General features: G+C 44.9%; 1 protein-coding gene across 1 annotated transcript in view; it reads right to left on the reverse strand.

Annotated features, from left to right (window-relative positions):
- CMYA5 (cardiomyopathy associated 5) overlaps positions 1 to 14,635 on the reverse strand; it is a 45,999-nt gene extending 31,364 nt beyond the window's left edge. The window contains 3 exon segments of the mRNA XM_008936837.1: positions 4 to 3,567; positions 3,748 to 6,139; positions 14,457 to 14,635. Coding sequence (XP_008935085.1) covers positions 4 to 3,567; positions 3,748 to 6,139; positions 14,457 to 14,635 — 6,135 coding nt within the window.
- Between the last annotated feature and the right edge of the window lie 268 nt (positions 14,636 to 14,903).

Below are 14,903 nucleotides of genomic sequence, written 5' to 3' on the forward strand. Positions count from 1 at the left end.
CCCTTCTTTGCTGAGAGATAATGAAAAATCACCTGGGTGTTCATGCTCTGGTTGATTCTTTTCTTGTTGCTGTGCTGTGCTAGTGGACAGAAATAAACCTGGATGCTCCAAATCCACTTCAGCAATTTGAGGCTGCTGTGTTTCACCAAGTGAATATGAGAAATCCATTATTTCTGCCTCTGGTTTTACGATTTCATGTTGTTCTACTCTGCCAGCCAACAAATTGGAATGGCTTGATTTCACACGTGCAGTTTGTTGTTCAGATTCACTAACAGAATAAGAAAACTGTGGATGTCCTAATTCTGGCTGTGTTTTCTCACCTTTTGCAGCTTTTTTGAAAGAATGCAAGAAGCCTGTCTGTTTCTCTTGAGCAGTTTGTGCTTGCTCTGTTTTGCCAGGTGAAGATGGTAGAGCTGGTTTTCCTAACACCGGTTCTGTAATTTCTTGCATTTGTGTTTTATCGATGGAACATGATATACCAGGATACTGTGCCTCTGGTTCTGCCATTTCTCTTTGTTCCACTTTTCCACTATGAGATGATGCATCTTGTGCTCCTGGTTCCTCTTTTGCAGCTTGTGGATGCTCTGCTCTGCTGACAGATTGTTCCTCATTAGGATGTCCCAAGGCTGCGTGCTCCATACCTTGCTGCCTGACTTTGTCAGCAGAGGATGCCAGGTCTGCGCGGCCCAGCTCCAGCTGAGTAGATGGGAGTTGCTCTGTTTTGCCACGAACATACAACACATCTGGCTGTTCCAGCCCCACCCGGGTCACTTCCTGCGTTTTGTTGAGGGAAGGTGCTACACCAGGATGTTCAGGTTGCAGCTGTGCAGTTTTCAGTCCTCCTGCTTTGAAAACAGAATACGGCAAGTCACAACGTCCCTGCCCTGGTCCTGCCGTTTCTTCTTCTTCTGCCGCACCCACAGAATGGGCCAAATGTGGAATTTCCACTTCTGGCTGAACCATTTTCTGTTCTGCTTTTCCCAGGGGGAAAGTTTGTTCTGTTTCTTGTCGTACTCTGTGTTGCACCTCTTCATTGTCCAGAGGGTGTACCACATCAGCGTGCTCTGCCTCTGGTGGGGCCATTTCATCCTGTGGCCTGTCAATGGAAAATGATATGTCTGATTGTTCCAAGGCCTCCTGAGAATGTTTTAATTGCTTTGTTCTACCAGGAGAATATGGTAAATTTCCTTGCTCTAACTTCTGTTCTGTGATTTGCTGTTTTTCTCTGCCAACAGAAATTTTTCTGTGTTTCTGATCCAGCAGTACTACTTCTTGTTGGTTTGTCTCATCAATGCAATGCGGCAAACCAGGATGCTTCACTTCCCATGTTGCAGTTTCTGGTTCATTTGCTTTGCCAGGGGAATATGTAAAATCTGGATCTTTTGACTCTATTTGTGCAGTTGCTGGAGAAACTCTTTTTCTGGCTACTTTAGGCAATTCCTGATGTTTAGATTCAAACTCTTGAGTTGCTTGTTCTTTTGCTTTACCAAAGGAAGGTGAAAAATCTGGAAATTTTAAATCCAACTGTGACGTTTTTTGCTGGTTTCTTTGACTATCAGAACCTGAAAAAATTGGGTATTTAAATTCCACTTCCATGCTTTTGTCTTCTGCTGCTTCTCCCAGGGTTCCTGGTGAATCCAAGTGTTCTGATTGTTGTTGTGTTTCTCCCATGGAGTATGAGACTTCTGGATGTCCTGACTCCTGCTCTGAAATATTGCCTGCTTTTGCTTTGCCATTGTCACATGAGAACCCTGGGTGTTCCATCACCAGTGGTGCAGTTTCTTGTTGCTTCAACATAAATGGTAAAGTTGGATGTTTCAGCTTCTTCTGTGGTTCAGCTTTGTGAAAGGAATATGACAAATCTGTATATTCTGAACTCACTTCCATTTCCAGTGAAGCTTCTTTTCCACTGGATGATGGCAAAAATGTTTGCTCCAGCTCTGGATGTACTATTTCTTGTTGCTCTGTTTTGCCAGTAAAATATGACAGAAATGGTTGCTCTGATTTGTGTTTTATCATTTCTTCCTGCAATTCTGTACTTGAAGAAAAAGTCCGTTCTGGATATGCTACCTCTGCTTGCATTTCTTCTTGCATTTGTTCACTGAAAGAACGTGGCAAAGATGGATGCACTAGCCCTCGTTGAGCTATTTCTTGCTGTGCCAAATTAATTTGTTCTATGACTTGTTGCTCTTCTTTCTCCAAGGCTTCTGGCAAATCTGAATACTCCACTTCCATTTGCATAGCTCTTTGTTGGACTGTTTCCTGCTCTTCCAGCTCTCTTTGTGCTATATCTTTTCGCTCCATTCTGACAGAGGAATATGATATATCTGTCTGGGCCATATCCAGTGGTGTTGCTTCCTGTTGCTGGCCATCAGCAGTGTCACAGGCAGGAAGCGACTGCTCCTGTTCCATTTGTACCATTTCCCAGGGCTTTGCTCTGTAAATCGAATGTGAAGCCCCCAAAGATCCTGACTCCACTCCTTCTTGCATTACATCTCCTGTGCTAAATGAGAACTCCCTGTTTTCTGAAGCTAGTTGTACGTTTTCATGTTCCTCTTCTTCACCAGTGAAACAGGATGGCTCTGGACCTTCCAAGTCTCTTTGTACAGCTTCCTGTGGTGTTTCTCTCTGGGAATATGGTGAATCCGCTTTTTCCAGCTTTGGTTGCAATATTTCCTGTTGTTCTGTTTTGCCAGTGGAATATGATGTCTCTGGCTGTTCTGCCCTCAGCTGTGAGGTTTTATGTTGCTGTTCTTTTATAGCAGAATATGACAAAACTGGATGCTCTGACTGCAGTTGAGTAGTTTCTCCTTGCGCTCCCTTGGCAAGGGAACACAGCTTGCCTCGAGGCTGTGAATCCTGCTGTACAGGCTGCAGCTGTTCTCTTTTGTCACCAAAACAGGACATAAGAGAATTGTCCAAGCCTGCTTGTGCCAGCTCTTGCTGCTTTGTTTCAATTGTGGGACATGGTGAATCTGAACGTGTTCTTTCCAGATACCCAGGTTGCTGTGTTTCAGCTCTTCTGGTCGAATCAAATATACCTGGGTGTTCCAACTGGAGTTCTGGAGTGTTTTCTTTCCTGGCTTCTTCCACCCAACATGGTAAATCTGATGGTACCAGCACAAGCTGTGCTTTTTCTTCTTGCTCTGCTTCTTCAGGGGAGCAAGACTCTGGCTGTTTCAGTTCAAAAGGAACAAATCTTTCTTCTTCTGTTTCTTCCCTAGAAGATAAAACCTCCTGGTGTTCTCTTTCCAGCTGTGCACTTTCTGATTCCTCCATTTCTTCGCTGGGCAAAGAAAAGTCTGGATGACCCATCTCCAGTTGTGCACTCTTGGATTCCATGACTTCTTCTTCAGAATATGAGAAACCTGGATGCTCTATCTCCAGCTGTGTACTCTCTGATACTTCTGTTTCTTCCTTGGAAAAAAGATCTGGATGCTCTTTCTCCAGTTGTGAACTCTCCAATTCCTCTGTTTCTTCTCTGGAATATAAGAAATCTGGCTGTTCTGTCTCCAGGTGAGCACTCTCCAATTCCTCTCTTTCTTCCTTGGAATACGAGAAATCTGGCTGCACTGTCTCCAGCTGTGCACTTCCTGATTCCTCCACTTCTTCCCTTGGAAAAGAAAAGGCTGGATATTCTATCTCCAGCTGTGCACTCTCTGATTCTTCTGTTTCTTCCATGGAATACGAGAAATCTGGCTGTTCTGTCTCCAGCTGAGCACTCTCCAATTCCTCTCTTTCTTTCACAGAAGAAAGCAATTCTGGATGCTCTTTCTCCAGTTGTGCACTCTCTGATTCCTCTATTTCTTCTCTGGAATATGAGAAATCTGGTTGTTCTGTCTCCAGCTGTGCACTCTCCAATTGTTCTGTTTCTTCCTTGGAATATGAGAAATCTGGCTGCTCTGTTTCCAGTTGAGCACTCTCCAATTCCTCTCTTTCCTTCATGGAAAAAAGCAATTCTGGATGCTCTTTATCCAATTTTGAACACTCTGATTCCTCCATTTCTTCTCTGGAATATGAGAAATCTGGCTGCTCTGTCTCCAGTTGTGCACTTTCTGGTTCCTCCATCTCCTCCCTGGAAAAAGAAAAGTCTGGATGCTCCATCTCCATCTGTGCACCCTCCAATTCTTCTGTTTCTTCCCTGGAAAAAGAGAATTCTGGATGCTCCATCTCTGTCCGTGTTCTTGCCAATTCTCCAATTTCTTTGCTAGAACACGAGAAATCTGGATGCTTCATCTCCATTTGTGTGCTCTCAGCTTGTTTGTTTTTTTCAATGGAAAAATCAAGGTGACCTAATCGTACTGCTTTATTTGTACCTGAAGTTTTCTGAGTTTCTTCTGTTTCTTTGTGAATAGGATATGAAATGCCAAAATATTTAGAATCAATCTTTTCAGGAATAGGTGAATTTAGTTTTATTCCTTCCTCCTCTGTTTCCTGTTGGGAAGGGGAAAATTCTTGCTTGGACTTCCTTTGCCTCTCCAAGTGAACTTTTTTGGTTTCTGGTGGTGGAGTCTTTTGACCCTCTTTTTTTTTAGCAGAATACAATAGACCTGAAGGCTCAGTTTCTGTCAGTGCAGTTGTTGATGAGTGACACTCATTTTCTTGCTCCTCTGTTTCATCTTCAGAATGTGGTAAAGGTATGTGTTCAGACTCAGATTGTGAAGTTTCTGATGACTGAGGAATGATATCCTCCTGTCTTGCTTCAGACAGAGTGGCATATTTGGATTTAGCTGTTGGAACACTAGGTAAGCAGGACTGACCTGCTGACTTCTGTGCTTCCCCCTCAGGAGCTTCTGGAACGGATGCTGTAGGCCAAATACTTTGGGTACTTTGTCTATCTAATTCATTAACAAAATCTGCTGAAACAGACTGTGGTGCAGAACTGGGCTGAATTTCCTTCTCCTTTGGTTCATTGAGATGATCTGATGCTGGCAGCCCAGATTCGTCTGGTTTCTGGTTTGAGTTTTCAGTTGAAAAGGTAAGTGGCACTTGTTTCTCTGATTTATCATCAGACTCCAGTGAAATGGATGCTGTTTGCTCTGTTAGTGATGTTTTGGCTGCAGGTGAATAACTTTGCTGTTTCCTGGCTTCTTCAGGAGGCCAGGACTTCAGTGAATGTCCCGATACCTGATCTGCAGTCTCTGAAAGAGATTGTCTGTCTTTTTTTTCTTCATGTTGACGAGTCATTTCTGCACCAAAGCTTGAAAATCTGCTTGGTTTATCTTTCATTTTAATGGGTTTAGTAGTTTCATATGAAACATCATCTCTATTTGTAGGCCATTTTTCAAGAGGTGTTGCTGAAGAAGAGGTTTGATTTGCATGTGCTGTGAGTTGTTTTCTTTGCTCCCTTCTTCTCTCTGATGGTGTTTCAAGATATTTACTTCTTGCTTTCTGGAAAGATTTTGAATGTGTTGCTTCTGAAAGTGAACTGAACTTCTGCAGTCTTTCCTTTACTGATGTTTCAAGGAACTGTTCAGAATCTCCTGAAACTGAGCTGCTTCTCTGGATTCTGGTTTTCTCCAGTGTTTCAGGGGGTGGCCCAGTCCCTCCAAATATTGAGTTGAACAGCTGGATTCTAGCTTGTACTGGTCCTCCAAGGATCGGCCCTACTTTTCTCAGTCTGCTCTCTCTAAATATTGATCTTATTGGAGCACGTTTTACTGGCTCTTCTGCAATGTTCTCTAGCTCTTCTTTGTCATCCATCATTTCCTCATCTGTGTCCTGTGCTTCCACCTGTTCAACGTTCAACACGGAGGCCTGCACATCTCCTAGAACAGTTCTTGGTTCTTGCCTCTGCATTCCAGAAGAGTCACGTTTTTTATTGCCCTGGCCTCCCTTCAGGCTTGGAGCCATCCGCACCTTACTTGCAGACTTGCGCTTCCTCTTCCGCACAATCTTACCTTCTTCCATAATAAAGATTACTTTTCCTGGAGGAGAACCTACTGGTGAACTTTCTATGCTGTAAAGATCAGAAGTTGCACTAGTTTCTGAGGCCCAAGGAGTAGAACATCTGCTTGAGCTGGTTTCCCAGGTTATCCCACTGTCTTCACTTTGAACTGTTACCATAGAAAAAGAAGGGTTATTCATGATGTAGTGCAGCTTGGGTTTCACATCTTCACTCTGGATAAGATCTTTTAAACTAGAAGCAAAAAGAACAAAAGAAAAAGAAGAGGCTGTGAAAACACACAAGAAATTAAATTATACCAGTAAAATCTAAATTTTTGCATTACAACAAACATGCTTCTCAAAGCTGTAAACATACTCCCTGTGCAAAAATTTTGAAACGCAAGGGTAAGCAAAGTTATACTTCATCTGAAAAATGTATCTTAGATAAGTTTTTGAAAAGCTGCATGTTGCAAGGTTAGTTCAATGAAGGGGAGGTGTTTAAAAGCTCTTGACAATCCAGGAAAAACAGTCTTTGATCTGACCTTGTTTTGCCAGTGTGATATCGAGCTGATTCTGGGGCCATTCTACCGTGTGTGGTTATCTCACAGTATAATTTAGACTTTGCATTAAACACTGACAAGATACTGTCAGTGTTTTAACAGCAACCACACTTGCTTTGCCCAAGTGTAAATGGTTATACAGTGCTCAAAGGAGTAGCAAATCTATCCACTAGTTCGTTACGATCTTTCCTTATGTTTCATCCTCTAAACACTCTACATATTTAACAAAGTAATTGAAAATGCATTCAACAATAAAAGTATATCGAACCGTCCCCAAATGAAATAATACTGTTTTATAAAGCTAAATTTAAACCATATGATACGTAATCAGTACACTATCATATGCTGCAATCAAATGTCTCTCAGTTAAAAAAAAATACTAGAGAAACATTTTCTGGAAAGCATTAGAGAATAGAACAGTCTTATAAATAAGAGTGTAAGGAATATAAACAGCAATAAAAAGACTCTTTTTTTAAAAAAAAAAAAGTGGGTTAGTGTTGTAATAATTTTTTTTTTTTTTTTTAAAATGTAGAAATTGTAATCAAACTGATCAGCCCAAACTTTTTTTTTTTTTTGGAGTAAACTAGTTCATGGAGGGAAATTATATTTATACATTATTTGGGGAAATTGTGTATGTACATGCATTGATGGAAAGAAAGGTAGAGCATCTGCTGGCAAAGGCAGAGGCTTCCATAGAGTAGAAGAGGTAGTGACATCTCTGTTAAACCAATGGAAGGATGCAAACCTACAGCCACACAACATCCTGCTTCCACTGACCAGAGGGAAGGGTCACTTCCCAGGAGATTAGAATAAAACACTTCTTCAGCAAGAGTGAAGAAATCTGCCTCCTGATTGGGGGATCAGAGGAGCAGAACTGATCAACTGCCACAGGCTGCAACCCAGCACCGCAGAGGTGTCAGAGATGCCTGCAGGCTGCAGAGGCCAGGGGGACAACCCTGAGGAGCACTCGGCATCAGTCAGGACGGAGCCGAGCACCCTGCAGAAGGCAAAGGCCTCTGAAGGAGGAGAAGAGACCTGTAACCGAACTGAACTCTCTGAACTGTACAGTTTTTGTAAAGGGCACTCAGCAAAACTGCTCAGTACCTACCAGTAACAAAAAGGTAAGCCTAATACCAGCAGTGCTGGCCTTTGCTTTCCATGAATTTGCTCTCAAAAGCACAGAGCAAGAAGGGCTGCCCTGGGCTGGCCCATGCTGAGGTCTATGCAGACTGATGCACAGAGCAGCCCATTCACGCTCATTAAAGACTGAAGTCACCCTGTAGGACAACACCCTGATCAGGCAGTGGTGGGACAACACAGTATCAAAATCCCGTAGTGGGGCTTACAGTTAGTTGTGGTGACTGGGCTGGCCTGGAGACCATGATCAGAAGGACAGTTTGCACTAAAGCCCACAATTCAAAGCAAGTCTGGCAGTGAGATACTAAATAATCACATCTTAACAAAAAAAAAACTCACAACAACCATACCACAAAAAACCACACAACCCAAACCAAACAAACACCTCCCCATCCCCATCCCTGTGAACTCAGCCTTCAAATACAGATACAAAATGCAGGATGTACAGCTGATTATTTGGCTCCATTTGGCTCTTTAGCAAGTCTAACTCAGTAAAGTAAATTTTACAGGTTGGAGGAATGGGCAGGGCAAACAACTCTACACAAACTTTGCTGCTAGCTTTTCTTTTGCCAGTTTCATGGCTTGGCATTAGGTTGACTTGGGTATAGCAAAAGCAAATCACATCAATCACTCGACAGCAACAGTACTAAAGAAGCTTTCAGGCTATTTGAGTCTACAATAACAGATAAATAATTACTTTTTTTTTTTTAGATTTTTCAACTTCTAAATCACCCTCATAGTTTTAACCTATTTTTCTGTACTATCTTGTGTTATTAAATAAAACCCCATGCAGAACAGAGCAGCACCCCCTTTTTTGGCTGATATTGGGGAACAAGAATGGGCTGCCCTCGCTCTGCCTATGTGAAAGCCTTGAATGATTCACATCATTGTCTCTTTTCCAAGACTGCAGTCACAGTTCATGTTCCTCTGCAGAGCAATGATATGGTGCTTTACATTTCTAAGACCACAATGAAAGACACAGAAGTTAAGCATACTTCCAAATACTGTACTAGTTTTGTATACAATTTGCATGCTTCACGGTAGTAGCTGGAAGACCCCTATCTAGTCAGAGGAAGTGTTTGCCACTCCAAAAAAAATGTTTGCGTGTTTCTGTTCCATTAATGTAGATACGAAGCCACTGACGTCCAGGAACAAAAGCCAGTGCTACCTTTTTTCCATGTAGACATTTCACACCCAATCCTGCCAGCATGTGTGGTATCATTTCGTTATTTCCCTGCTAGGACACTGACTCAAACCTTTTATAACTCTTGAAGACGCTGACAAATGGTTTGGCACTTCCTGTCATAATAGCTCAAAACCAGATTTTTCTTATCGCCTCCTTCTGCTTCTCACAGCCGCCTGCTTCTCACTACAAGTTTTGCACTGTGTCCACAGGGATTTCATGTTTCTAACCCATCCCAGCAGGCTGGGCACACATTCCCTTATGTGCCGCAGCAAGGGAGTTTTCACCTCCCCAGGTGACAGAACAGTCGTGTCCAGACACGCTGAGTGAGGTCTGTCCATCTGTGCTACGCTACCACCATGACAGAGAAGCACAGCCAGCCCATCAGCTGTCCAAAATCCACCAGAACCTCTCTTCATCCTCTTCACATCAGACCTTGTCACTCCTGATACCATCAAAATTTGCTGCCATTTGCTGCAAGCTGAAAACAACCCAGATCAACACCCAAGATGCCAAGCTGTGGCAGTGGCCCACACTGACAAGATCTCTTTGCTCCCCCAAGGCTTCTACTTCAGCCCTGCAGGCACAGTGCAGGGGAGATGGAGGCTGGTATTGGCCAGCTTGCCTTCCCAGTTGAAGGAAATACTTTATTTTCCTGTGTTGTGTTTCTGTTCTGCAGAGTCCTGTAGATTCTGCTGCTTTCCCCCTACAGCAATCAGTGTGCTTAGCAAGGTCTCTGCCTGTTGCTTTGCATTTCCTAGGGCTGTAGCTTGTCCACCTCCTTCTTCAGGGTAAGAGAACTAGGAGCTACAGAACGACTATTTTAAACCCAGGCTTTACTTGTTAACTTGCTACTATTTTCAGTGTTAATGATGACCCTTCTGGCAACACAGTGGTTCACGTATCTGTCCAGATTCAAATTAGTGACTATCTAAAAGCAATAATACAGCTGCTCGCTCTGCTCCAAAGCTGATTTTTATGAGGAGTAGCTGGGAGCCAGGAGCTGGGCCCATCTCATGCATTTTGTTCCATTCATGATGCTTGCAAATGTCTGTGAAGGGACACAACCTGCTGTGGTGCTGGTCTCTTCTCCGGAGAACAGGTTGTGGGATGCCTCGTGGCATCGCCTGTCACAGCTTCAGATGCTGCTTGAGAAATGGCAGCATGTCCATGCCCCAGAGGGCAGCCTTGCTCCTGTGTTCTGGATTCCACACCATACAGGTCGTGGAGGGAGCACAGGTATTGAACAAACACTCATCTGGGTAGGAGGCTTCCTTTACACAGTGGTGTAATTGCTTTGTTGAGACCTAGTGGGACACTTCTTGAAGTCTGAGTGTTTAGATCCAAACTGCAATGTAGACTTTTATCAAGAACTCAGTATTCCCTAAAAGGGTAAAGAGAAACAAAACCTGGTTGCAGCTGCCGGCAGCGCATGGTGGGGTCGCCGGCTGCACTGCTCCCTGCTCCACAGCACCCACCTGGACATCTTGCACTGTTCAGCTGCTCCTGGTGACCTTTTGCTCGAGCCTCCACTTCCCACCACTTCTCCCCACGCACGTGTCAGCAGCTGGCAGTGGACAAACAGCACTGGCAGCCCCCACCACCCTGGCCCAAGGCAGGTCCTGCCTTATCCAAGAAACTGAAATCACACATTCTTTCCCCACATCTTTCTCTGCTTTGAGGTGGCTATGGCAAATTTCCTTGGGAAGACAAATCCCCAGCATTCCCCTGCCCATCACTTCTTTCCCACCATCCCATTTATTATCATTCTAATCCCCTGCTCTCCTGGATGCTGCAGCATCTCCCACATGGAAGTTGCCTTTTCTGTTGTGCTTCCCCTTTCATCCATTTCACCAAACGTTCTCAGCTAACCTTGTTTCTAAGGCTTCCACACCTCTGATCTTGTGGAAGGACCCCTTCACTAAATAAAAAAAAAATAATTCACGTGGTGGGTTAACCCCGGCTGAGCAAGTGATGCCCACCAAGCCACTCTGTCACCCTCCCCCTTTCCTCTCCCATCTCCAAAAAGCAAAAAGGGAAAGGAGAATAAGATGGGAGACAAAACCCTGGTGGGTAGAAACAAGGGCAGTTTAATCAGAAAGCAAAGCCAGGCAATGCTGTGCATGGAAGCGAAGGGAAAAAAAACCCAAAGACTTATTCTTTGCTTCCTATCCCCAGGCAATTCTGGCCCCTTCCTGGGAAGCAGGGCTCCAAAACATGTAGCAGTTGACCCAGAGGAACAACAGGGAGGGGGGGGAACACACGACGACGGCCCTCACCATCCCTCTCCTCTGTACCAGCTTTACAGCTGAGCTGACATCATGTGGTGTGGAATATCCCTTTGGTCAGTTCGGGTCGGCTGTCCTGGTTGTGTCCCCCCCAGGCTCCTGCCCCCCCTTACAGACAGAGCCTTGGTGCTGTGCGAGCACTGCTCAGGGGTAGTCACAACATGGGTGTTATCAACACCCTTCTGACTCCCAGCACAAAAGCTCTGCACCAGGAGGCTGCTATGGGAAATAAGCTCAGCCAGACCTGATAAAATTCAAAAATAACTCCATAACTCCAGGACTTTCTCCCCATTTACTAGTCTTAGGTCATTACTAAAAGAATAGATAAAATGAACCCCATATCGTTTCCAGGCAAACCAGCTCCCTGGAAAAGTATAAATTGGCTGCAGAGCCATTTTTATGTAAGCCCTGCACACAGACACACCCAAAGACCCTTCTACTGCAAAAGGAAATCAGCTCACCTATCACGTAGTTGTCAGAGATGCAGATATTCCAGTGAGTATGTAAACAAGTTACCCAGTAAACCATTTTTCTATAGCTAGACTCAATTCCATTATAAAAACAAAACTTAAAATCTATAAACCTCATACTCATGTTTGCATTAAAACATACAATACACACTTTCAAAATAGTTTCCCCGTTTGGATGTTTTATTCTACATGAAGCCACTATCCGTCCATCTCAGACAGTAAAATACCCAAAGGCAAGAAAATACTGCACGAACCCTCTGAAGATCAGTGAGTTATTTATGCTGACAAGGATATGGTGCCTTGTCCCATCTTTATATGTTCTGTTGCTGCACATTAGCCTTGTTACTTTTGCTTAAAAACCTGTGTTAGGAAAACAAACCATTTAAAGTTTATATTAAAAAGGGTGTGAAATACAAACTTTTCTGCTTTTTATGTGCATGCATCATAATTTTGGGGCAAGTCAAAAAGCTCTGCTGCAGATTTTGGGATTTTAATCCCCATGGCAGATGCAGGACTGTTGTGGAAGCGGAATGGTCTGTCAGGTCTCAGGAGCTGGTGTTCCAGAGGAGCACCAGGTCTCTTCTGCTTTTTCATATAGGCATTTGCTGACTTTGGGCCTGCCATCATGCTGCATAACTCTTTTATAAAATAGGTGTGAGGACCTTTAGCGTGCTTGAAAGGTGGAAATAGAAGCCAATGGTGAATTTCCCGCTGACTGCAACATCGCAGGACCAGGTGATGTTCAACTGCATGCAGAGGAGGCAGACAAAAGCAGCAGAGAGCATGAGGTTGTTAAAAATAAATCAGTGACAGCAGGGTCCAGGACAAGCTGTCTTCAGCCAAATTTGCATATTGGTTACACCTCCTCAGCTACATTTGCAAAGCACACACAAAGAAAATCTGTTCTGCACGATGAGCTTGAAAACTTGTTTGTCAACAAATAATTAGCTTAGAACCTGAGTAAGTATGTCCCAGGGTCTTGGCCTGGCTGTTCTTGCTTAGCCAGGAGTTCTGCCCAAGCAACTCAGCACAGGAGAAGGCCTTAAGCCCAATGACCATGCTGACATTTGCAACAAAATTCAAGCAGTTACAGTCAGTTTTATTTAACTTTACTAATCTATTGCTGAGCACTTGGTGCAGCTAACCCAAATTTTTCTGTCTCCTTTAATCTAACTAAACCAATCAAATGGGTTTAAAAATACTCAGTTACCATTGAGCACAGCTGTTAAAAACCTCTTTGGTAGACTTTGACCTTTCTTATTAGGAAGATGGTTAAACATAAAGTCTGCAACGCTTATTATAAGGGTGAGCTAAAGGGAATGGTTGCTGTGATTTAATTAAGTGGTGAGATGCAGTGCCCACGTTTGCATGGCAGAGGCTGCCAGCCAGAAACCAGACCCAGCTGTGGGGAGCTGCTAACGGGCAGTCGTGGAGGAGTCATTCCCAGCACAAGCAATAAAGAACTGCCAGGCTACATGGGTTTCCCTCCCTCTAAAGGAGAAGTTAGCCATTCCCACCTGCATGTTACACTTTGAGTTATATTATTAGCCATTTAATTGCAGGTTCCATTAAAATATATCCAGTCAGTTGTGGTTTAGCTGCGTGCAGTGAGTAGCTCCACTCCACTGTGGAGTTTCCCATAGGGCTGTACTTGTGCAAGAAGCGTGTATCAGCACATGACTCCCCTCTCTGCCCGTATGGGACTGAAAAATCATCTCCTCTGAGAAAAAAGCAGCGTTACACACCAGGGGTGTGTCCCTGCTTTGGAAAACGAATTCTATTCCCACTGTAAGAGGTTTTCCTGCAGTCCTAAGCTCAATTTCCCTGTTTGGCTTTCATTCCCGCAGCACTTTGGGTGGGTTAGGCTGTACAGAGCACCCCCACTTCTCCTCCACCATCTCTTTTCTCCTGGTGACCATCAGCAACATCAGAAGCCATGATACACCCAAAGTGGCTTGTATTGCAGGATGGCTCCACAGCACTGAGGTTTTAGGAACCGCATGACGCAAACGTCTTTAAAATCCATTTTCTAGAAACACTTTAAACCGACACCACTAATGTCTTCTGTTCTTCCTGTCGCAGGCACCCAAAACTGACACGCTTTACTCAGGACGAGAAATCTTGTGACCCGGTTTGCGCCTGGGGACTGTCGGGCCTCACGGCCTCTTTCTGAAACCAGCAGTGCTGCCACCGCCAGAGCCCACCCACGTGGGTCAGGCTGTAGACACCCCCACACTCTGCACAGGACCAGCACCGCGCCCGGGCACCACGCCATGGCCTCGCTCGCTCTCCCGACGGCGGGAGCGCAACACTAGAACAACAGACTGTTTCTGGGCAAGAGTTATTGTGAGGAGAAAAGGTCAAAGTGATAACATATCCCTCGTTCCACCCCAAAACTCAGCCACAAAAATTTTGACTAGCAGCAGTGAGCATGAACATGTCATTTCTTTTTTGAAGAAGAGAGAGAAGTGAAGAGCAAGGGACAGGTGAGAAGGGAGAAAAGGGCTGTAAGAAGGAACAAATTTTAATGTGCCATTGCACACGCGCTTCGATCATTTTCTCCCTGACAAGCAAATCCACAGAGCATTTAAGATCGATATGTGCTGAAGAGTCAGCCAGAGAGGGTGGAGCAGAGGGAGATGCCACTTGAGCTGGCACACCAGAGAATCTTTAAATAGAAAAGCTTTCAGGGAACTCAGGGCAGGTGCTTACTGCACAAAACTTAATAACAGCCATACCCATCTGAAAAACTCCCCATCTCCCCATTAACAGCACAGTCCCCACTCTCCACCCTTTATTATTTGCAGCAACTGCTGAAGGGGAAAGGCACCAAAACCAGCATTTGGCCTCAATCCTGGCATTCCCCCAGGCTGGTGCTTTGAGGGGGGGCTGCCAGCTCCCCCAGTGCTGCAAGTCCCTGGGGAGGCAGTACCTGTTAGTCAGCTCCTCTGCTTCCTCTGGGTCCACAGTGTTGTCCTCCTCCTCCTCCTCCTCCTCCTCCTCTTCTTCTTCTTCTTCTTCTTCCTCCTCTTCTTCCTCTTCTTCTTCATCCTCTACGAAGGACGAGGTCTCAGACTCCCTGTCGCACTCGGCACTGTGGCACCCCTCCATGTGCTTCCCAGCTCAGGCCCTCGCCGGTGATTTTTACCCCCGACCCTGTCCTCCCCAGGGTTGCCTGAAGCAACTGTCATCCCCAGCAGCTCTCGCTTCTCCTGACTCAGGGCAGTCTTTAAATAGAAGGCAGTGAAGTTACAGCACCAAGCCACTGCTGGTCCTATCCCGGGTCCTAGCACCACCCCGGTGCCAGGACACGTGGCAGAATCCAACGGCCACCTCCCCGGGCGCTGGCCGCCCTGGCCCGCCGGCCGCCGGCCCCGCC

This window comes from Merops nubicus, unplaced genomic scaffold, assembly GCF_000691845.1.
Source record: "Merops nubicus isolate BGI_N331 unplaced genomic scaffold, ASM69184v1 scaffold3900, whole genome shotgun sequence".
NCBI classification, from domain to species: domain Eukaryota; kingdom Metazoa; phylum Chordata; class Aves; order Coraciiformes; family Meropidae; genus Merops; species Merops nubicus.